The 24,758-nt window shown below is 49.5% G+C and overlaps 1 protein-coding gene across 2 annotated transcripts in view; it reads right to left on the reverse strand.

Moving 5' to 3' along the window:
• tbc1d22a (TBC1 domain family, member 22a) overlaps positions 1–24,027 on the reverse strand; it is a 98,031-nt gene extending 74,004 nt beyond the window's left edge. For both annotated transcript variants that reach the window (XM_036520525.1, XM_036520526.1), the window contains exons 1-5: positions 23,838–24,027; positions 23,049–23,105; positions 18,927–19,387; positions 16,928–17,107; positions 3,775–3,845 (exon numbers count right to left, since the gene is read on the reverse strand). In XM_036520525.1, the coding sequence (XP_036376418.1) occupies positions 3,775–3,845; positions 16,928–17,107; positions 18,927–19,387; positions 23,049–23,105; positions 23,838–23,899 (831 nt within the window). In that variant the 5' untranslated portion in view covers positions 23,900–24,027. The remainder of the gene's footprint in view (positions 1–3,774; positions 3,846–16,927; positions 17,108–18,926; positions 19,388–23,048; positions 23,106–23,837) is intronic.
• Between the last annotated feature and the right edge of the window lie 731 nt (positions 24,028–24,758).

Raw genomic sequence — 24,758 nt, forward strand, 5'->3', positions numbered from 1 at the left:
GTGTGAAGTCAGCAGGATGGGGATTGATTGCGTGTGAAAAAGTGCCGTTCAGACAGGGGGGACAGAAGCCCTAACAGAGACTCTTCAGTTACTGCTCCTGTTAAAGGATGATGTCCTGCTGTTTCCATCGTCCCTGTTCCCGTTCCCCCTGCTCCCATGAGCCCTGACGAGCCCTAATAACCACCTCCTCCACCCCCCAACCAGCCTGTAACAATGGCCTGGATCACTGCAGTTTGGTGTCAGTGGAATTACAATGGGTTTACGGGTACTTCAATATGATGGACTGTAGGAAAATTAATGTCAGACGGGTGTTTCAAACTTTGGCATGTATCCATCTCCTCGACTTCTCAATGGTGTGTGTGTGTGTGTGTGTGTGAGAGAGAAAGTTTGTTTGTGGGTATGTGTGTATGTCTGTGTGTGTGTATACTGTATGTGGGAGCGTGTGTATGTGTGGCTGTGTATGTGTGTGTATGTATGTGCGTGCATCTGTGAGTGTGTGTCTATATATGTCGCTGAGTGTGTGTGCGTGCATTCATGCGTGTGTGTGCATGCGTGTGTTTGTGTGCGTGAGTGTGGTCCTGCTCCATTCTCCATTAGGACCGGGCTCTTTAGTTCATCACGACTGGCCTTACAGTGGCATGGGGCTCCCCGGGGTCAACACAGAGTCCCCCCCCCTCCCCATCGCCACTCCATCTCTGCCGACGCACACCCCAAACCGTCACCCCCCCGTCCCTCGAACCCCAACCACTCAATCAGAGCCGAAACTCCTTCACACGGCCCCTCTACATCATTAATGAAGCCGTCGCTTCGCAGACCCCTGGCGGAATCCCCCATTCTCCCGCAACCCACACCGCAGGGCCGGACGAGCGGTCCCTTTATTAAAGCTTATTAGCCGGGAAAAGCATCTCTCGCCTGGAGAACTCCACTTCATTATGTGGTAAAAACACTTAATCCCCCTCCTCCAGATTCCTGCACTGAGAGCTGGCTGGGCAGGATTCTTCTGCAGAGGCTGCAGGGGCGGCGTACCACCGCTTGCACTCTGAGGGACGTAATCCGAGGTTAAACGACTGAGAAATTCTCCTTCTTTTTAATCTCCCGAGAGGGATTTACTAACAACCGCAATGCAAGCCAGCTGACGATACCCCTTTTTTCTCCTACCTCAGAAAGACAACAGCATGTTGAAATTTAGTCTGAATAACTTTTGCTATCCTAGAAATAACAGTTGAAATAGTAGGTCAAATGCTGTTACTGTTTCGAGATGTAAAGTTCACAGGCGACTAGCCAATATTGCTTCAGGGCGTGTCTGGTTTACAGAATACCAACACAAGCCTTCATAAAATGAAAACACCAAAATAATGCAATTTGTGATGTAGCCCCACTGTGTCCACTGTGAAATTGAATAAACAGAATTATTAAAATAAATAAACCATAAAAAAGAGGATGCCTATCAGAACTCTTAACACAACGAGCGTTCATCTTTGCTTTGCTAGGCGGAAGGCCAATGTGTTCACGAATACCACACGATGCAAGATATCTGCACGTGGGAAGGGATCGACAAGCCAGCGGCAACAGGGTGTTACAGAAAGGGACCGCTGACAACAGCAGCGCCCCCTATCGGCAGACTGTCAGCACTGCACACCTCCAGAGTGAACAGCAAATAAGAGGAGGAGCTGTCCTCCTTAGAGAGATAGACAGAGAGAGAGAGAGAGAGAGCAAGAGAGAGTAAAGAAAAGAAGCCCATCTGAGAAGAGGCATGGGCAACACCACCCTACGGCGGCTGCCGAGGTAGAGAGTCCAACCCTGACACATCCCAACTGCAACTGCAACATTACACTGCATTTTATGGATCTTCATGGATCTATAGCCCTTACTTTAGTTTCCATAATGTCCTTTAAGCATATGGCTCTAGACCGATCTGAGAAGAACTGCTTCACTTTATGGTTGCAGACGGATCTGTGAAGAAGCATTTTCTTCGTTAGCTTAATCTGAAAGCATCACAGAGGGAGGGAGTTTCCTGGGAGGCCGGACACAAAACCAGCGATAAAGTCTCAGCTGAGCGCCGATCTCGCCAGCACAGATCCACAGTCGCCTCTGAACGCGAGCGCTGCGCGGATCGCACCCTCCCAGCCTCCCATTCCGTATCAACGCAGAGCCATCCCCAAGGCTGCGTGACTGATGACGGCGCCTCCCCGCACACCACCACCCATCATATCAAATGAAAGGGATGAGAGGACCTCATCTGGAGGGAGGGAGCGTCGGGGAAGTATATATCTTCATCGGGATTTATCCGTCACCGCGCGGACAGCCGCGCGGCTCAGGAGAGAGCGCTCCGAGCGCCTCCTCGCTAAGCCCCTCTGGAAGCCGATAAGAGGGCTGATGAGGGATGCGTTGCGGTAACGTTGTCTGGATGTCGGGGGCCGCGGCGCGTGTAAACACCGAGCTCAGCGGGTATGAGCGATTAAGCGGGGAGATCCGCAGTGCGGGAGAGAGAGAGAGCAAACGAGCAACACCGAGGAACGGGGAGAGAGGGGCGAAGGAGAAGGAGAGAGGAAGAAGAACAGGGATAGAGAGAGGCAAAGGAGGAGGAGAGAGGAAGAGGAACAGGGAGAGGGAGTGAGCAACCAAGGGAAACAGGGCAAGGAACAAGAGAGACAAAGAGAAAGAGGAAGGAAGATGTCTTTACTTGAACACTTCTCTCCCAGGGTATCGGAAGCTTCCAGAAACAAAAAAAGACAGGGAGCGAGGGTGAAGTCTCCTCCCATCTTGATTAATTACGGACAGATCATACGCTGCGCTTCGCCAATGTCCAACAGCAACCTCTTAATCAGAGCCCTCAAAGCAGGAAGCAGCAAGCAGCCGTCAGCATAATGGGCGAACGGGCCTGGTGGAGTGCGTTACAGCCCTGTTACACTCATTACTACTGACAACAAAACCAGAGACGCGTCTGTGAGACTCATCAGAGCCGAGCAGGGAAAGGGGGCCCAGTGGAGCATGCTGGGTTAATGCAAGCAGTACACTGTCATGTGACACTCAGCAAACACCATTATCCAGGACGACATGCGTATCTGACTTTCTATATGGATACCATTATCTATATTTCATTACCTACAATATTCATGGTATCTATATTCCTGTAGGTTTACAGGTCTGGTTAGGGACTGGGGGGACTTTGGCTCATTTACATTTACATTATTGTCATTTAGCAGATGTTATAATTTTACAATTTTATCCATTTATACAACTGGGTATTTACTGAGGCGATTGTGGGCTAAGTACCCTGCCCAAGGGGACAGCAGCAGTTGCCCAGCGGGGAATCGAACCAGCGACCTTTTGGTTATGAGCCCTGCTAATTACCGCTACACCACACTGTTGCCACTGGGCTCAACTAAATATGGGCGATTTCGGAAGCCGGACTCATACCAACAAATATCTACTTTCAGGCCCAGTTCTGTAATCTCGGCTCCACACTGCCACCCACCAGATCTCACACACCCGCGAGAGGCAGGGATTCACCATTAGGAGAGTGGAGAATATGCAGGAGAACATGCCGAGAAATGAGCACAGTAGCCGTAAAGCACAGCCGCCGCTTAATGAGCAAACACAGCAGCTTCATAAATAAATAATCTGCGCGAGATGAATTTTTTAGGGGGAATTGATGCGGAGAAAAGAGCACTTTCACACAAATCACTTTAACAAGAGGAAGGAAAACAACACAATAAAAAACACATTCATTAAGGGAGGCGACGGCGTGCGCAGGCGGTGGGCGGGACTCACCGAGAGGAGCTTCCACGTGATTGGCCGGACCTGCCGCGGGATTCCGGACCAGCTCAGCTTCCGAAGCTCATCTGCGAAACACAGGAAGGAAGCGGCTGTTGGTCACGAACCATGAAGCCTAGGGCATTACAAACAATGTCTTTCTTTGAGTAAAACCATGAACGTGACACTGTAGGAGACACACACCTCTGTCCAGCACCTCATACAGATCACACCCCTTGGCCCCTTGCCGTCTCAACGTGAAAGCCAGAACCAGCACAACGCTGCCTTCGACCTCATTTATATCCAGCCTTATCCACACTTCTAAGAAACGAAACCTAATCCTCATGTGAAAAGGCCCAATTGAGTGTAGGGAGAGAACTCTGTGCCCTTGCTATAAATACACCTGCTATTCAAACATCTCCTGATTTCTTTTCTTTTGTTCACCTTAAAGGAGAGGGACTGAAGGAGTGCAAAGGTTGCCTGAGAAGAGATGACGGGCAATTATGACACAGTTTTGACATATCCATTCAATTGTCTGGATGGTCCATGTGTCTAGCGCTTGAGAGTGCATCAATGGGTAAGTGATTAGCTGGACATACCAAACATTACCTCAGCCAATGGTCCTCCGAAGACTGGTTTATAAGAGCATAGTGGATCCAAAAAAAAACCCGCCCTGTCTTTGGGGTTATTTTTTGTGGTCTCACAGCTTTAGTTGCCTTTGAGTCGTTTCACCCTCAAAAGAAATGCATCCTAATCCCGTATCTACGTTACACTTAGTTATTACATTACACTTAGTCATTTGACAACAGACTCTTATCTAAAGGAACCTATAAAGCAAAGATGTGTAAGTGCCACATTAACAACAGGGCATTCAAAAGATACCAGAGCCCATCGGAACATGTGTCAGTGTGCCATGCATTACCACAGTAAGTGCCATCAGGGCTCTCATCCTGACTCAGGGCTACAGTGATCACAATTCCAACCACTAGCATCAAAGCGCAACAACAATATTCCGCTCAAGCACAACACACAAAAGACAAGATCTGATGCAGATTCGTCTCAGTGAGAGATTGGGTGCGATTCCATTCAGAATTCACACCGCTCACTGTGCCTGAAATGACTATTTTTTGCAGATATTTTTCTGCTCATGGCTGCTGCAATTGCCAATTGAGTTTCACTGCCAGAACACCCACCAGCCCTAAAGTACACAAGCATGCCCTTTTTTGGCATTTTTTGCAGGCATGGGCTGTCCAGATCTCCTATGTATTAGATGACATGCTGTGCAGTGATTGGTTTTCAGTCTTTCATGCATTGTGCTTGATATTTAGAACTCAGTGATTCTCCTTAAAGAAACGACAAGCTATGACACAGTACCCACAATGCAAAAATAAGCTGCTTCGTTTAAAGTCAAAGGGCCAATCTGCATGCTGTTGCCAAACTTTCCTGGGAGCGTTTGAGGACACACGGTCCCCTTTACTGTTGGTCTACACATTACAACGCTCTTTTAAGTTTCAAAATTAATACGACAGTTGATATGGACATGTGGATATAAAGGTATTTCTCTTCCAATTTCCACACTGGGATGAAATGTGTAGCCTCATTAGCGCATAGCGAGATCAACTTTCTTTTTTACTTTGGCAAACCTCTCTGCTTATAGTATAATGAATAACACAGACAGCACCCTCTGAAAATATCCCAGGGAATTCCAGCTGGTAATATTCACTGAGAACATAAGGGTATGCTTTTTTAAACTTGTGCTATATCGCATCTCACAGATATTATGGGGATAATTAAAAAGCAACAGAAGGCTCTTTGCTCTTTCGCTGTCTGTGCTACAGCTACCAGTGCCACGAGCGAAACCCTCCAAAGACAACACCCACATGATTCACAAGACTGCAGCTAATTAATAGGTGCAGCTTTCCTCTTGGTTAACGAAACAAGCGATGCAAGCAGCTTTGTGGGGCCTCGTGGACGAAAGCTATGTCTGACTTCAGAGGGAGAGGGCGACAAGGAAGGAAGACAAAGAGAGGGGGAAGGAAGGAGAACGACCAGACAGAAAAAGAGAAGGTAGGGAAGGAAGAAGAGGCGGCTGGACAGAGGGAAAAAGGAAGGGGGGGGAGAGAGAAAAAGAAAGAAGAAGACAGAGCAAGGTGGGAGGGTGAGAGAGGTAGAGCGTGATGATAAAGAAGGGGGGGGGGGGGGGGGGGGGGGGAGGGGAGAGGAGAGAGGCGCACTGAGGGCCTGTTTTAATGAACACCAGGGCTTCACGGTTGAAACTTTAAAGAGAAATCACTCACTCATTAAGCACTGAGCCACGCATGGGTGTCTCTCCTCTGTGTAGAACCTTCCATCTCTCATTTGCGCTGTCAGCTGCAGAAATTAGTCCATGAATCTTGGCGCACCCCAAGCTTAATTAAACTGTTACATTTCCCCCGCGCGGCATTAATCTCCCCAGTCAGACAAGCCGGGACAAAAAAGTTACATCCTCCCTCCCCGGGCGACGGTGACCCCGAAAGGAGCCCCTCACCTGGCCGGGCCGGCCGATGGCAGGAACATCTGGGGTCTGCTCCTCGGGTCGTACATTTACCTGACACTGGTGACATACGGGGGGAAACGCTATCGGCCAACCCTCCTCACCGGCTAGTCCGGGCTGGAAATAAAACCACTTGCCCGCTAACTGTGGAAGATTCCCGCCCTGTGAGTTACAGACCCACCCAGCCACCGGCCCGCTGGTGACACAGAGGTCACTCAGCGTGCTCTGGGGAGCACCAGCCATCTGGATCTGGACTGTTATCCGAAGGTTCCCTCAGCAGACTGTACGGCTCTGGAGCCGGTGGGCTCCCTTTCTCAATCTGGCCTCAGTGCAATCTTGCACCTTTTGGACTGTCTATCTGGTTCTGCTGCCGCTGGGATACCCGTCCAATTCTGATCTCAGTGGGATATCACCTGAACCCTGCGGGGCTTACCTCGCATGCTTGCATGACATCCATTCCTGATATCAGTGGGCTGCACCTTCATTTCTGCTTTTGACTACAGCTACAGGGTACTTTCCTAATACCATGGGCTAAGGGTCAAGTATTGTTAGGCTCTGGTTCAGATTCCACTGGAGTAATAGAGCTGGATCAGACCTTAGTGGGATTTAAGCCCAGTCTGGTGAAGCTGTGGGTCTGTTCTGTCCTGTGATGATGAACTGGGCTACAACTTCATATTCCAGTGAGAATCTTAATTGTAAATTTAACCCCAATGATAAAGATCAGGTGCACCCCTCACTCCAGCCCTTGAATGTACACATGCAAATGCACATGTGCGTGCACACACGCACACACACATACACACACACACATACACATACACATACACATACACACACACACCACAGATCTCTGCAGTACAAGATGCAGTAGGGCTCAGAGAACTGCTATCCTGAGGCCAGAGACAGACTCATGAACCCCACTTCCGGGGACGTGTATTTCAGCCACAGACTACAGAGCGCGCAGTGGGAGACAACTCCAGAAAACTCAGCATAATTTATAAGAAGGTAAACGCGATCGCGGAGCCGTGAAAACAAAGGCCATCTTGACTATTCCGTCGCCAAGCACCCTGGCAGCGGGGGCCCCTCGCGCGGTGGCGGCGCGCCAGCCCACTCAATCAGGGTGAACGCGCGAGCAACCGCAGCTGCTTTGAGCCGCAATGGCCGCCGCGGGACGACAAAGCCCGAGAGCCACGGGGAAACCTGCCCTAACGACTGGGCCCTTCTGTCTTCTCTGGAGCGTGAAAAAGCCCCCTCCGCCGGGCCTTGTCCGCGTCATGCATGGGCTCTTTCTCAGGAGGAGATTAACGGGGACAGGGATTTGGGCGAAGTGACAGAGCCGCACAAACAGCGCGGGTCCTATCTGCAGAGGCCCTGCTCACTGGCAGACGGTCATCAGCGCTGCCACAACGTCATACTAACATTGCCCTGGCCGGCTCCACCTCTCACAGTTCACTGACCCTACACAGACATTTGTGCATATGTCCAGTGTACCGTATACAGTACCAGTCAAACGTTTGGACGCACCTGGTTAAGCTAATGGGAAACATGAATTCAAAGACATTTTTTTCTAAAGACTTACATTTATATGCTTGAAATTAGTTTTGTTGACTAATATAAATTGTGAAGTTGATGCCTATGAATTTCTTTCCAAAATAACCTTTAATTAAATAAAATAATTTTGGCTGTTTTGAAGAACCTAAAATATAAGAGAGTTTTGATTTGTTTGTAACAGCTTTTTGGGCACTGCATAATTCCATTTGTGTTATTTCAGTTTTAATGGCTTTACTATGATTCTAAAATGTGGAAAATGGTAAAAAATCTTACCTGCACCTCAGTGGGTAAGGCTGGGCCCCAACACACCTTTATAGGGCCTTTAGAGTGCACTTCAAAGGGCTGCAGCAGCTACCTGAGATCAAGGTCAGCACTCCCAGATTATAATACACCCAAAGGGGCAAACATCACAATGGATAATAATAATGATTATGGATTGCGTTTATATTTGGATCTCCCTTTGACCACCCCCGACATGTTGCGCCCACCTCAGTGACGCACAGCAGCCATTTCGGAAACTTCACCACAGACGAGCGGAGGTGGGGAGAGAGGGGAATTGTTTTTTGCGTCTGTTCAACTTGGGGGCTATTATATGGCCAGACAGAAAAAGCCTGAAAAGACTGAAAGAGCCAATTTGGATCAGTATATATAGTTACCCTAACCTCACTGGGTGATGTTGGGCATAAACACATATGATTAACCTTCTGATTAGAAGCACTGCTGGGTATAAAGACAGCTGAATGCAGGTGCGGTTGCTTGGTGAGGGGGATCTCTGTGGTAGGAGCGCAGCAGAGGAGCTCTGAGCTCTGCCTCAGAGGGGGGAGAAGGAGAGCAGATGTGTGAACCTGGCTGCGGGTGGTGCCGGTCCCCCGGCATATGGCAGGGGAGCCGGGTGTCCTGGCACCGTCCTCCTGCCGGTCGGAGCGGGGCGCCCGAGACGACGGGGGAGAGGAGCGGCCCCCTCGCCTCGCACGTCACACACACACACACCTGCTCTCCTCTGCTGTTACAGCAGCGGAACACACACACACACACCGCACACACACACACCGCCCGCGAGCGAGGCTTCACCAAACACACCGCGGGGCTGAGGAACCTGTTGCTTCCTGCTGCTACAGTCTACAGTCTGCTACAGTGCATTAGTTCTGTTTGATGCATCTGACAGTGACCGTCCTGTGATTCACTCCGGGTAAGAGCACCTGCAAAATAACTAAATATTAAAGGAGTGATCTGAAGGCTGAATGGAAGACCCCAGACGCCCATAAGAATAAAGAGCACATCAAAGGCCTGAGACATCAGTGCTGTAGCAGGGCAGCAGTGTGAGGGACATAGCCTTTTAACCAGAGGGTGTGCGGGTTCAAAGCCTTACAGGGGCAGTGCTGTGGCTATACCATTGAGCATGGCATATAACCTGAGCTGGTTAAAATAAAACCTCTCATTGGATACAAGGACGATGGACGACTCTGGAAAACTGTAAACTGTGTGAGTGGCTCAAAACAGGGACGCCTGGCTATTGCACAGAGAGCTGAATGGCTTTAATGTTGTCAAGTACCCTTTAAAATACACACTTGATCTGACCAGGATATCCATCAAAAGGCTGTAAAGACATAAAAAGCCACGCTAATCACCTGGCTGGTGGAGCACCGGCGATGTCCTCCAACGGCAAGAGTAAAACGCTGGCCTGCTCTTTGCTGCCCGAGTTCAGCACACCGCACACGCATGAGTGAGAGAGCGCGTCCAAGTCAGAAAGTCGAACGAAGGACAAAGCCACGCGCGACGCGCTCGTAAACTAATGGGGCGCCTTGTAAACAGTCACTTCCCTGTACTTGCTGAATGGGAAGGTGAAATACAGCGCAGGTGGGGCCGGGGCCGGACAGCAAGCGGTGCTTTCTCTCCGCCACCTCTTAATGACCGCCCTCTTTGGGGGTGCGTCCGTGCCGTGCTGTTAAACAGACACGCCGTCATAAAGCGGGCCGTGAAAAGTTCTCAAAACGTTCTCAAAACCACCACAGCCACAGCCATCGCTGTGCAGAGCTGCTGCCTAAGCACACAGATGGCTCCAGGCCTGTTTTCGGCTGGAACATGCATCTATCTCATGCAGCTACACTATTAATGCAGCTGGAATTTCACAGCAGAATTTGCACTTGCAACCTTCAGGCATCCCAACAGAAACATGTGCGCGCAATGCGAATACAGAAGAGAGGGAGTCTGCTTTTCCTCTCTCATCTGGATCCAGAACTAGGCACCCTAAAACCCGAAGGCTTCCTCGGGAGATCACGCGCGCGCCGGGGTGAGGCGATCACCGGCCGCGCGGGCGGAGGCTCGTTCAGAGGAGCTGCGTGCCGAGCCGTGGCGAGAGTGGAGAACAGGCTCCCCGAGCCTGCCCCCGTTACAGGCTCCCCTGGCCCCGAGCCAGGCCCTGCGAGAGGCGGGGCGCGTTTTTAAAAGCCGCTTCGCTCAAGGTCAAGTGCGCGATTAGCGCGGCGGAGGTCCGGGGCCTTTTTTTCGGGGAGGACGTGTGTCTCCTCCCCCCGCGCGAACACGACCACACGCGGCCCGCACAGAGCGCCGACGCTGCTGTCTCTGCCACTCAACGCTGCGCTTCTCAGACAGGCCCACTTCAAAGGGCCACGGCCGCTACCTTAGATCAAGGTCAATACTCATAGATTACAACACAACCGAAGGGGCAAACATCACAAGGAATAATAACAATACGCTCACACTCACTGGTCTGGGAGTGTTGTTCGCCTGGTCTGACACCGCGTCTCATTTCACTTGAGTGGATACGCTTCTGTTTTATTGTGCTGGAAGTCGCTCTGGATAACAGCGTCTGCTAAATGCATGTAATGTGATATAACGTAATGTAATAATCATGAATTGCATTTATATTTATATTTGGATCTCCCCTCGGCCACCACCAACGTGCAGCGCCCACCTGGGTGACGCACAGCAGCCATTTTGGATCGGAAACTTCACCGCAGATGAGCGGAGGTGGGGAGAGAGGGGAATTTTTTATTTCAGTCTATTAAACATAGGGGCTATTATACGGCCAGACAGAAAAAGCCTGCCTGGCAATTTGGCCGGGACACAGGGGAACCCCCTGACTCATTGCAATAAGTGCGAGGGGACCTTCACCGCGCTCAGCGAGCCAGGACCTCGGTTGAAAGTCCCACCCGAGAGTCATAAAAGGGCACTGCAGTTAAAGCTTTGGGCTTTTGGTACAGGGTAGAGTTACACACCGTCATTCCACCATTCATCAAGCAAGGGCAATGACACAGCACAGTACATCTGCATCGACGCCAATCACCTGCGCTACACTGTCCTACACTGTACTAAATGTCGGCTCGGCTAACTCTAATTTCACATGTCCAATGAATTAGCACCGGGAGGTGACGAGGATGACGAAAACCCTCGCCGTCCGCATTGATTGAATATTTGTGGGTTCACAAAGTGCAAATGTGTGTGCAAACCCCACTCAAAAGAGTAAATGTCAAACCATACATAAATACAAATATAAATATCCAAGTGCAATGTGAGCATGCAGCATTTAAAATGCGGACAGCACGAGGAATATTTCAAACACTTAGCCTGTACATATTTGCCTTTCCATAGTCTGGAAAGGAATGTTTTGGCTGCCTGATGTTCAGAGATAAAAAGGACTTATCTTTGCTCTTTCCTGATAAAAACAAAGGTAGAACAAATACCCTTCACACAGGACAGATTACAGGACAGAACATGAGTGTGAAGTGTACCTGAGGTAAACTGTCATATTTCATTATGGCCCACTTTCCCGAGTCCTGTGTACTGACTATATGAGCAGCGGCGTCCTCCATTCGAATATAACCCTTTCTGAAGCCAAGTCAGTACAGCTTTATTGTCATTTCAGCAGAATTGACGGCCACACCGCTCTGAGTGACAGGGAAGGACGGTCACGCCCGCGCTCTCTCCGGGGCAAACCAGGTCCTCGGAATTCCGCAAGCCCGCCAATCAGTGCAGCGTATTAAAGAGGCAGCTGGGCTGCTGGGGTGAGAAAATGGAAGCGGGGGCCTCTGTGAATCTGCCTTTGCGAGGCCCATCTGAGCAGGGCAGGGCTCATCCGCACACACAAACAGCACTTCCCAGAGAGCTTCCCACTCCCAGCCAGCCGCACGAGTTCGAAGGGAACCCCTAAAAGGCAAACAGCCGATCGATTTCTCACGAGGACTTTCCCAGGTCCGCACACAACGCCCCATTTGGAAAAACACCACCGTCGTGATTTCGGAGATCAACCGCCCAGCCAAAAAGAATCACAAATCAAAGGCTACCCTCGCTCTATGAGCACCTACCAAACCTGCTGTTCAGTAAAACGCACTCCACCCATCCAAGCAATCCCCGATCTTTCTCAAAGGGGTTGGTTGAAGGTGTTAGAGCGGTAACAATTTTCTAGTTTTCGGCCTCTCTCTTACACACAAACATCGAGGAAAACACGCAGATAATTTGAAATGCCACGTTTACCCAAGCCGAATCATTTCTGCAGACACACGCACACATGCGCACATGCTTCCCACGTGCTCAGTACGTCTCCGAGTGCCGAAGGAATGTTTCCAACCCTTGCTGAGTCACCGTGTCATTCAGAGCAGAGACCAATTCACAAACGAATAACAGGCTGGTTAATTACCACTGGTTAACAGGTGGTGCCACTCCCACTGAAAAAAAACGACTGGATGATATTTTCCATCAAACTGGCATTATCAGTAAGAAGACCACTGCCATATGGACGTATACTGTATATCATAAGACATATATCATCTGTAATTCAACTAAACTTGTGTTGCATTTCCTTTACGAGGTTTGAGACCAGTGCATTCGGGTTCTTGTCAGACTCTGCAATGGCTACGTTTTGGGTGAGACCACTGCTATAAGAGGGCGAGCTGCCTCTCTGCGGTTAGGGAGCCCCAGGTCTCCCGCACGCCCCTCCGCGAGGGCAGGCTAATTCCCCTCACCGGCCCCGTCTCCGGCTCGGCCTCCCGACGCGGCTGCCGAGCTCGCCCCTCGCGAGGGGGTCGCGCTCGCTCCTCTGAATCATCGCTTTCAGGACACTTTCCAGGAAAAATAAAGAGCTCCCTCTGAATGAACAGAAAGTGCGCATCCACTCGGGAGGCAGAGAGAGGAGCGCGGGGAGAGAGAGAGAGGGACAGGAAGCCGCTATTGACTGCGGGGGCTTTGATCTGAAAGGACGGCTGTGCTCTCTACAGGCCGTGCCCCCGCCGTGCCCCCCACCCCCCCCCCCCCTTCCTCTCCTCAGGTTGGCGCTAATTCCTTTATGTGTGCCTTTCTGCGGGATACAAATCAATATCCATTACTACAGCGTGTATAAAAGAGGCCGCTGAGAAGAGGGGTCTTCATTTAAATGCTGACACAGGGAGAGCTGAAAGGGCAGCGGTGTGGCGTAGTGGGTAAGGATGTCCGAATTGTGACGGAAAGGTTCCCAGTTCGATTCCCTACTGGGGCACTGCGGCTCTACCCTTGGGCAAGGTACTTAACCCACAGCTGCCTCAGTAAATATCCAGCTGTATAAATGTAGAGCATGAAAAGTTGTAATCTTTGGAAGTTGCTCTGGATAAGAGCGTCTGCTAATTGCCAATAATGTAATGTCATGTAAAGTAATGAAAGGGTGTGGGCTATCGGTTTCTGAGGCATCACTGTTACCCTTTCAGCTGCTTTCCTACACAGAGGAACGGTAACCCCCCCCCCCCATTCGCTCCGCAGCGGACCCTTAAAGACGCAGCGGCGGCGGTGCATTCAGATTAAATTAGGCAGGGGCCAGTAAGCGCGTGACGCGGGGAATCGCTGCGTAACGGGATCGAGGCGGGGGGGGGGGGGGGGGGTGGCGCGGGAGGCTTTCTGCGGACCTCCAGCTCCCCCAGCCGAGCCGACGGAGGAGGGCGAGGAGAAATGCGAGAGCGTCGCCCTGGCAACCGCATCCCCCCCCCCGCACCTCGGAGTAACGGGCTTTGTCAGACGCGAGCCCTCACTTTCCTCAAGTTAAGACGGAAAGAAGGGAAGAAAAAAAGCCTGGCCTTGTGATTCTAAACACCACTTTACAGTTACATCTCAGGATGCTTGCGCTGGAGAGCGCACTGCCTCCTGTAACTGTACATTATTTATATGCTTGGCTAACTCCCTCATCCAGGGCAAACCACAAGGCATGCAACTTTACATCATGTGCATCCAGCAAGCCCTTAACACAGGCCAATGGGGGTTAAGTACCTCGCTAAAGGGTTAGCATAGCAGCAATGCCCAACACTGATTTAAGATCTAGGCTCCAACAGTAGTATTTTCCAATGGGAAACGCTACCTTTGTTTTATCTGGGATTCAAACCTGTGATTCAACACACTGGGTTGTTCTACACCAGGGTTCAGAAGAGCAGGCACTGCACAGCAAGCAAGTTTCCCAGCTCAGCAGAGCCAGTCTTCAGCAAACCTGCTCTCCTGGAAGTGATCCACCTGGGCTGGGATGCGAGTGAGCTACCGTAGGAAGAGCACCAGGTCGAGCACCAGGTTAAGTGAGGAATGCTTTCCACTCTGCTCTGGCTCTGACAGAATTCCATTATCACCATAAGCAGCCCAATGAGACTGCTCGGAAATACACCACGCCTCCACAGAGCAACAAACCATCCAACCCCTCACACAGACAACACAACAATATATTACCTTCAGAAACAGGGGCGCCTTTTTTATTCCTATTGATGCAAACTCCACTCCTGTAATAATCTTTTCCAATACCAAACACGCTAACCCGCCACATCGGCAGACTGCTCTACATCCCCGCAAAAGTGAGCTGCAGAGCCATGGCCACACAGCTGCCCACCTTTACTGTACCGTTCCCCGTCAGCAGGAGAATCACCCGTCACGCTCAGAAAAAAAAAAAAGGAAAACCGTCACTCTTCCATGACGTGAGTCGGGCCTGTCCACTAGAGGGCAGCGTCGCACATTCGCTCGCCCTCATTAAGAGAAGCGGAAGGGAAGAACGTGCCGGAACACAGAGACACTCCCGCTCTGGAGGCACGCGTCTCCTTCCGCCTCCTCGGCCCGGCGATGTGGTGAAACAGGCCGCCGGTGTCAGCTGGCTGATGCTGTCGCCGCGGCGCCGGGGAGGAATGAGAGGCATCGACCTCCCCTCACGACAGCGGGGCGGATTTATCTCTGCCATGCCCCCTCAGTCCCGCTTAATCATCTACATGTAATTAAGTTCATATTTTATTCCGCCGCCCCGTGTCTGGCGAGTCAGTTTGTATATTTAATAATCCATCAACAACTAAATTTAGCCGGGCCGTGATGGCTGTGCTGTAGTAATGCGGCCTGACAGTTTGGAGGATTAATGCCACCCCCCCCCCTCCCCCGCCCCCCCCACCCCCGTCCCCGATGGCTCCATAACTCACCGTGGAAACGCGGGTGTGCGGTCTGGTCCGCCGGGTCAACACCGGGTCAGCGGCCCGTCACCACGCCACACGGCTCTGTGCACCGCCAACTGAAACCCGGCCCAACTGTTCACACCTCTCACCAAAAACAGTCTCACAATCCCACGTTGCTCTGTGTACTACTCACACAAAACCAGGCTGCTTCTCCACCTGTTAATCTTACCCGGGGACTGAACTCGTCAAGGGCGTGACACCGAGACTGATCCGTCTGTCGAACAGAAACCCGCGTCTCACTCCGAAATTCGTGAGGGCGGCAGCGGTAGCACAAAAGTGCCGAATCGCCAGCCATCAGCCCTGCCTGGGATGACCTCACTTCCTGTTTATAGAGCTGATGACAGTCGTATTACGGTTATCCATAATTGCAATGACAGCATGTAAACTCACCCCGCAGAATGGAACATGAATGCCTAGAGGCAAGACTAATGCTCTGTGGACGGGTCTGATCTGAAACGGAATATCATACACATTTTTAAGACGCCAGTGTCGTCTGTAGGCAGCGCTCCTTTGGCGTTGGTTTTGGTGTTATTGTGTACACCGACTCCCCCTGGCCAAACAGGAGCCCCGCGGGCCAAACGCTCTGGTAAACTGGGCCGAACGGGTAGCTCTGAACCCCGCTCCTTCCCAGGTGTCTGAGACACAAAGATCTCGTTGCAGGAGAGCTGACAGCGCAGGGTCACAAAGCACCATTCAGTGATGTTCCGAACGCAGGAAAGCCACAGAGGTAAAGAGCAGCCCGTTGCAAAGCTTGACAACAAGGTGCTAAGCCAGCCCACTCTTTTCCCTCCACATTCATTATTAACCAGCCCGTGTGCATTCGTTGTGAGCGGGTGGAGCACGATGACATGTGTGGCTTACGGGAACTTAAAGAGTCCTTGGAAGTTTCACAAGCACCTGGAGGCGGGAGAGACAGATGTCAATCACTCCTGCCACATCCAATCACACGGTCTGAGAACACAGGGGAAGAAAGGGATGGAAACCCTGGGAGATCCAGAGCCCAGTACATTCCACAATAGGCTGTGATGTCACAGTAGAGCTCAGACTCCTCGATGTGTTGCTAAGGATGGAGACGCTGGCAATAACATTCACAGACCAAAGTCTGCAGCTAGTCCTGGTCTACCTTTATCCCTGACAAACCCAACTGTAATATCTCTGCCTTTTGAGACACAAATGAGTATTGGCGAATGCTGGTCTAGGCGAACTACCTTCTGTTTGAATTTTCAGGGTCAGAGACCACCGATGTACATACTAGATCCTCTTTGTCAGCATATGACACAAGAGTCACGAGGGTAATACCGCCTTGAGAACAGACTACAACACATATAAAATCATACACACCTTGCATAAATGGCACTCTCATCTAACCTGGGCAGGGTGGAACTGAAGGGCAGGCAGGGGGCTGGTGCTGTCCTCCGCGACGCACTCACACCACAGCCCGCCGCGCTTGCCTGAACGAGCGTGTGATCTTTGGTTCGCGGGATAATGCAAACACAGATGGCGCTGTCAGCGACCCGGGGGCGCTGCGTGTGGCAGCCCAGCGGAGCCCCAGACATGACGCACTGGTGCGTTTTATTCTCCGAGGAGGCTGGGACTTGCTGGAGACGGGACAGTGGGAGCGGGGGTGGCTTACCGAGGTCGGTGTTGGGCCCGGCCAGAACCTGCCGGAACTTGTCCAGCCGGGACGCCTCCCGCTCGGTCATGACGAGGCTCCCGGACGTGTTCTGGTCCGCCATGCGGGCCACCAGGGGGATTGTGGGGCGGTGGGGCAGGGACTGGTGCCGCTGGAGGCCGGCCCTCTCCCCAGCCTCGTCTGAGCATGTGCAGAGGGGACAGAGACAGAGGGGGACAAGCAGAGAGAGACAGAGGGAGAGAGGGAGAGAGAGAGAGAGACAGAGAGATAGAGAGAAAGAGAGAGAGAGAAGCAGAGAGAGAGACAAGGAGAGAGAGGGAGAGAGAGAGAGACAGAGGGAGAGAGAGAGACAAGCAGAGAGAGACAGAGGGAGAGAGAAAGAGAGAGACAGAGAGAGAGGGAGAGAGAGAGAGAGGGAGACAGAGACAAGTGGAGAGAGACAGAGGGAGGATGAGAAGCAACAGAGAACAAAGAATAAGACCATTATTGTCACTAGTACTCCTACTGTATCATATATTTCCCCATTTGTGTCCTTGCTTTGGAAATACGGCACACTGCGAATTTATGCCAATAAAGCACCATTTGAATGTGAATTTGAGAACAGACTGAAGGAGAGAGAGAGAAGAGAGCAGACGAGGTGTGAGACAGTGGGAGGGAGGAACACAGATGAAGCGTTGAAAAAAAGAAAGTGAGTGAGCAAGAGACGCAAGAGTAGTAGAGAAAGAGAATGGTAGAAAGACAGAGACAGAGAGAGAGAGAGAAAGACAGCGAGAGAAGGGAAAGCCAGTTTATGAGAGAGAAAGTGATTAATAGCACAAAGCGCCCTGGGTGCCTCCATCCTCTCCAAGCCTAAACTATACTGCTCACAATTACAGGCCTGCAATTCAGTCCTGAAGCCAGCGCGGAGGGAGCGGACCTCCACGGGCCCGTGAGGCCGGCCCTCCACCGGAGGCAGGCTGAATCTCCATAATGAAGGCCCTGCTGTCGGCCATTATCTCATAAAGAGCAGGCAGCTGCCGCCACATCAAAGGCACCGGCACAGGGCCGTCCGGGGAGTGGGGGGGAAATGTAACGAGATTCGTTCAGACGTCCTCGCGATCAATATGCGCAGCCACGCCAGGCTAGAGCCGCTCCCGCGCTGGACGGGGGAGCGTGGAGATCGGGTCGTGTCGGATTTTAATAACCAGTAACGCTGCGGGAGGAAGTGAGGGAGAGAAAGCCCTGAGGGGGTCTGCTGGGGATGTCAGCACTGGCTCAGTCAGCTGAGACAATGGCATGAGGGATCCCCCGACAGCCCGGCACAAGGTGGTGTTCATGGGGCCTCCGGCTCTCCCAGCGCTAAAGGGCGGCGTTTGGCCACGCAGAGAGCGCAGGTAAGGAGGCGTTTCGTCCTCCCTGCCGTCGTCGCTGTGCGCCAGAGCAGCACAGGCGGCACAGAGCACTGACTGCGTTCGCTCTGCTCGCTCTCCACCTGACACAGCAGGGCTCCTCCCGTAACAAGTGCTGTCTCTGAATTACACAGCAGATCAACAGCGAAGGTGTTGAGGAGCCTGGCTGTGTCCACCTTCTCATAAAAGCTGGCTTTTTGGAAATGTGAAAGGAAAGGAAGCCCCATTTGTTGTTTCTGCATGACAAACATAAAGAATAAGTGCATGACTCTGTGCACTCCAGCACACCAAACCCAGCGCTGCTGTGTGGTGCTGGTCCACTGCTTTGGAACTGCAATTAGCTTTTTCTTTCGTGATTTGTTTCGAGCTATGAAAATCTGCTGACCAGTGATGAATTCCTTAAAACACAAGTGTCATCACTGGAGCTTCTACTTGGAGTAAAGCTTCTCAAAATTGTTCAAATTGCCTCCTGGCGTCATTCTCATTTTGGGACAACATCTGTGGATCTAATGTTTCAGATCATGGGCCACACAAATGAACAGATTCGACAGGCAGCAGGTGAGAATGTGAAGGGACAGGTGCAGCGTGGGGCAGCGTGATATTGGACTGACCTTTCTGAGACCTGAACCGCGCCTCGCCCTCGCTCAGCGATTTCACCATCCTGCCGTCGCTGTTGAAGGGCAGCTCGGGGGGCGCCTCGTCCCCTCCCCCCTCCTCTTCCTCCTCCTCCTCCTCCTCTTCCTCCCCCTCCCTCTCCCCCTCCTCCTCCTCCTCCTCCTTCTCCGGCGGCCCCTCCTCCTCCCTCTGCTTCTGCCTCTCCTGCTGCCTGCTGTGGTTCTCGATCACCTTGTTGGCCGTCTCCATCACCACCTCGATGTTGAGGTTCTGGGCGGCGGTGGCCAGCAGCTCGTCGTCGTCGTCCCCGACGTCCCACGCGTCGCTGGTGATGCTCTCGAACTCCTGGAAGGTGGTGGCCTTCTTCATCTTCCCCGGCGTGACCACCGCCGCCGCCGCCGCCGCCACCGCCACAGGCTTGCTTGCGGCCGGGGGCTTGTTTCCAGCTTTCATTAAACTGCGAGGGTAGGGAAAACATATTATTCCTGTTAATTCACCTGCTACGTAGGCGTCCTTATCCAGCTTCTGTTTTACATATTATCCATATAAAGAGCTGCAAATGCGCTGAGGCAATTCAGTTTAATCACCGCTCTGAGGCTAATCAACGCACAACAGCAGCGCTTAGCCGCGGATTCCAACCTGTAACGCCATAGTGAAAAAGCCCAGTTTTCTCTCACCTCCGCCATCTACCTCTCTGCACACTGCTGTATATTCACTCTTAAACGCTTACATTTTTCTCTTTTGCATACATAGTACCCACCAGTGCAGAACTGTCTGTCATGGCATGTTTCTGTTCTGTGGAAAAGCTGGATTTTTACTGCAGGGTTCAGGTTGAGCATCTCAAAGAAGGCTAGAGCAGCAGCGCTTCACTGAACCGGACTCAGTTTCAGCATCTACCAGCACAAGTCAGAATCTACCAGCTCAGGTCAGCATCTACCAGCACAAGTCAGAATCTACCAGCTCAGGTCAGCATCTACCAGCACAAGTCAAAATCTACCAGCTCAGGTCAGCATATACCAGCACAAGTCAAAATCTACCAGCTCAGGTCAGCATCTACCAGCACAAGTCAGAATCTACCAGCTCAGGTCAGCATCTACCAGCACAAGTCAAAATCTACCAGCTCAGGTCAGCATATACCAGCACAAGTCAGAATCTACCAGCACAGGTCAGCATCTACCAGCACAAGTCAAAATCTACCAGCTCAGGTCAGCATATACCAGCACAAGTCAGAATCTACCAGCACAGGTCAGCATCTACCACTACAGGTCAAAATCTAAGAGCACACCTAAAAATCTACCAACACAGGTCAGAATCTATCCGTACAGGTCAGCATCTACCAACACAGGTCAAAATCTACCAGCACAGATCAGCATATACCAGCACAGATGAAGTCTGAGTCCTAGGTGGGCCGTGTCTGTTGCGCTGAGAGGCGGTTAACCTGAATGACTCCAGTAAATAAAAGGCAGACAGAAGCAGTGGAGGAGAGAAAGCTTTTTGTGCGTTCTGTTTTTAAAACCTTTGACAATGCCGCGACAGTTCACTTAACCAACATATTATCCTTTTTCTTTTATTATGTGCTTCACGCATTAGGGGATTAAAGTTCTTTTCAAATGATTCACCACAAAAGCCGCCGGTGACATTAACATACAAGTGTAAAATGGATTTAACACCAATTTACAAACCACAAAAATGCTGAAAAAATATGACGCTGAACAAAGAGCGGAGAACTGAAAACATATTCCACAAAGACAGCCGTGTCAGGCACCCTCTTCTGACAGCTTTCTAAGCCTTCCAAAAGACAAATGGAAAAGGTACTTTTAAATAAAAATCAATTAAAGTGTTTTTCTCCTGAACGCCCTCTCTGAAAAGAACATCAAGAAAGCACAAAGCATATTAGATTAAAAAAAAAAAAAAACCTTTTTTCCCCTCTCTAACAAATTGGAGATCGGGAGGCAATGAAAAAAAAAACTTTATTTTCACTCCTTATTCTTATCAAAATGTTCATTAGCATAACAACGTTGGAGCAAAGTTTGTATTACTGTTCAAGAAACTCAATTTCATAAAGGGTTAGGAGCCCTGCTATCTCGAATGGAAATTCAATCTAATCCCCCCGTGGACTCTCTCCATGATTGCACTGTTTCTCAGACAAAAAAAAAATCCTAAAAATATTAGCCCACATTTCTTAAAAAAAAGAAAGGAAAATCAGCCAAACTATTACTCTAAGGTTGGGCTTTAAATAAGGATTTATATTAAGTGAGTGAAAGGACTTGGTAATTACTTAATGGTGCAAAGTCTGTGAGCTGAAGAATCCTGCTAGCTCAGGGCTGCAGAGATAAGAGACTGGAGCCTGCAGGGTCACAATGCACCTCAGAGCGCAGAAAATCCGCCTCACTTTCCAGCTTCATTAAAGGTCTCCGAGGAACCTCTGAAGACTCATCCGCAGTTTACCCGAGCATTACTATTAATATATATGCATGCAGTTGGGGCCCTGAAATTAGCTTCGAAGTTTCCGTCAAAAAAATCCAAAACTTGTTTGAAAATGAATCCCCCGTGGGAAAGTAATGACTTGAACACACTGAAAATACACGGTCAGCAGTCTCTGCAAGGCTAATTCTAAGTCCAATTTCACATCAAAACAATTACCCTATGCACACATAGGTTTATTTTATCAGACTAAACGAGGAAATAGAAATGAGAAAATGGGATTACACAAAAAGGGAGGAGAGTGTTAAAACCTTGACGGACCCAGTGAAATGACACGTAGTCATTTTCTGACAAAAGCGGTACCTGCACAGCATGAGCCGAAGTGGACGTCTCATTTCCTGTTTCCTACTTTCTACGTCTACCATCAGTTTACCATCGAGTTCAAAAAGAAGTCATAATTAATAGGCAATCATTATGTAAACAACTCATACTTATTAACCCTATTAGGCCAGTCAGTATCCACACTATGACGTACACAAAATCAGGCGGGCTTTTACAAGCCAGCCAAGGAATTTTATATAGCACGTGAAATAAGGACATTTTCTTTTACCTTTCTTTTCTTTTATCATTCTAAGTGCTGACTATAATATACGCTTGTATCAGCTTTGGTTTTACACTTAGCGTGTATCTTAGCATCGATTTTCATCTGGACTCATTCAGCGGTGTGTTACTAGTAATTCCGTAGGTGCTGTGAAAAATGTTCACAGTATTGTACCATGGCATTCACCATATAAACATCTAATCTGAAATTCCAGCAAAAGGATTTGCAAGTAAAAAGCTGTTAGAGAAGAAACCAAGATTAACCAATTACCAGTTATCTGTATCCCAGTGCCTAAAACTTCATGTCCTATATTCAAGACATGAGTACCAACAACAGAGGGATAGTCTTTTAAAGCAGACAATCAAGACTCAGACACAGTGTCATAACTGCTATTTACAGGCATGATGAAGACTTACCACCAAGGCCTCTAACTGAAGATAGAACTGTTCTACTGTTCACAGCTACTTCGGGCTGATAAGGACTCCGACTCAAACCTGACAATTACCCCATCAAACACGCTTGGTATTTTTAAAGTGAAAAGATGACATTTTTAAAAAACACTCATTTTAAGCTTCTGCAAGCTTGTGTACTATTCACTTGTACCCGTTGGCCTCGCAGAAATAACTCATACTTCGTTTTCTAAAGTCTTTAAACTTTTAAGCAGACTCAGGCCTGAGTGACAAATACCAAAGGCATTCCTTACATAACGATACAGAAACAGACAGACCTGCATTTCCTGTTACAACGTCTGCCTTCCTCCACAGACATCAAAAAATCATGACAGATCAATGCCATGCTTTTAAGGCCAATTTTGTTTTCCAGCTGCTGGAAATGAAGGAAGCTTTTACCTTTCAGCTGAGAATGACAGACTCAGACAGGGCTGTCAAATCTAAAATCTGTCTCAGAGCACTGATTACTTGCACTGTGAACACACCCTCGTCGTCCCGGCGTTTCAGTTTGAAAAGCCAGACCACACATTACAGCAGAGGAGTACTGCAGGGTTCCAACACATCGCATGAGCTACGCCAGGGTGCGACAGAAGTGACATCACAACCGAGCTGTTCCAGGCCACTCCCCCAAACCTGAAACTTACTTGGAATGCAGCAGGGGGTCAAAAGGGGGATGTTGAGCACCGTACACATGTCGTATGCTGCAGGGTAGAGAGAAGGAGGTTAAAGACACCCGAGGTCCCTTTCATGTCCAGCTGGACCAAAATGTAACACACTGACACCGTTATCAATGTTGTCAAGTTAACAACTGCAGTTACATTTATATTTATTTCATAACAGCTCACAACGTTATGTGACAAGTTTAGTTACGAGTTTTATACAAATTACAGGTTTTTGTCTGGCCAGCTAGTAAATGTCAGTATACCTAGCTATAAAGTTAGTAAAAGGCAAGATTTTGCAGCTGGCTACCTGATCAATGACAGAACCTTTCAATCACAGAGTGTACAGGTAGCAGGTTTGCTAGCCAGCCCTCTGTACTGAAAATGAACACCAAATCTAAAACATTACAAGTACGAAAATATTATTAATACATGTCATAGTTAACAGTCAGCGACTTGTCATCGTTAAGTGACATGTACAACGCTGTCAATATGAAAAGACTGGTCAAACAGCTATACGTTAACAAGCTTGCTAGCTAGCTACCTTATGAGCAAGTACCATACAGCTAGTTAGGTAACTAGCAAAACTATCAATCCGACCCTGCAACCAAACTGTACATGTCTGTGTCTGGGTTATGACAGTGCTCATATACTTACCTGTCTATAAGACATGAGCACATAATGTACCTAAGTCAGCTAAAAAGCTAGCAGCTACAGTGGCTAGCCATCACTGTCACTGACTAGGCTGGCTAGCGAGCACTACACGTCACATACCTGCCAGGCACCTTTGCGGTGTTTCTTTTCCAGAATTGTTTTTTGCCGCCGTCGTTTGACATTTTGTGCCTGCTGCCCAGTGTGTCATTAAGCGCGAAAGACCGACTATTTAAAGGTGGGGTACGCCTCCAGCGTTTTTATTTACACATCGTCTCTTCCTGCTAAACTCAGAGAGGCGCCATGTTGACAGGCAGACACGAACAAGGACCGTCGTGATTGGCTGGTTTGGTGATCCCAGACTCTTCCCCAATCAAAAGTAACAGCGACTGCAGGTGACCAAACCGTGGATGACGTCACAGATTTTCTGGATTTGATGTTCCATCGTCATTTACAACGCTGCAGTAAGTGACGTTAGTTTGGTAGGCATGCCTGTATGTGTTGTCAGACGTAGTAGTCACATAGTAATAGTAATAATAATAAGTAATAATAGTGTTAAGTCCATATTTATATGTTGCATATGCATATGTGTGTGTCTGTCTGTGTGAAAGAGAAATAGCAAACCATTTGTTCCCACTCCTGTTGTGCATGTAAATCTACGATGACGCCAACACATAACAGCAAATGATGCTCTCAAAAATCACCCACCTTTAACACACCAACGAACACTTTAAAAAACAAACCTGCATTGTAAATATCAAACATCAAGTACACTTAAATAAAAGGCAGAGTCCTTTATTTAAGTGTCCTTGAATACAGTGTCACACTTCAGTTGATGACTTTAAGACCCAGCTGTCTTCAATGACGTTTCATCAAAAGGCATATTGTGTCTTCAGGTGTACAAAATACCTCATCTGCCATTGATTTTAACCTGACAAAAGGTGAACCAAAAACTGTCCAATTGAAAAGTCTGTAATTAGAATTTATTCAAAGCTGGTTTCAAAGAGAACCTGTAATGAAAGCGGCTTAAATCAGTGGGGTCAT

The sequence above is a fragment of the Megalops cyprinoides genome, chromosome 25, assembly GCF_013368585.1.
Source record: "Megalops cyprinoides isolate fMegCyp1 chromosome 25, fMegCyp1.pri, whole genome shotgun sequence".
Taxonomy (NCBI): domain Eukaryota; kingdom Metazoa; phylum Chordata; class Actinopteri; order Elopiformes; family Megalopidae; genus Megalops; species Megalops cyprinoides.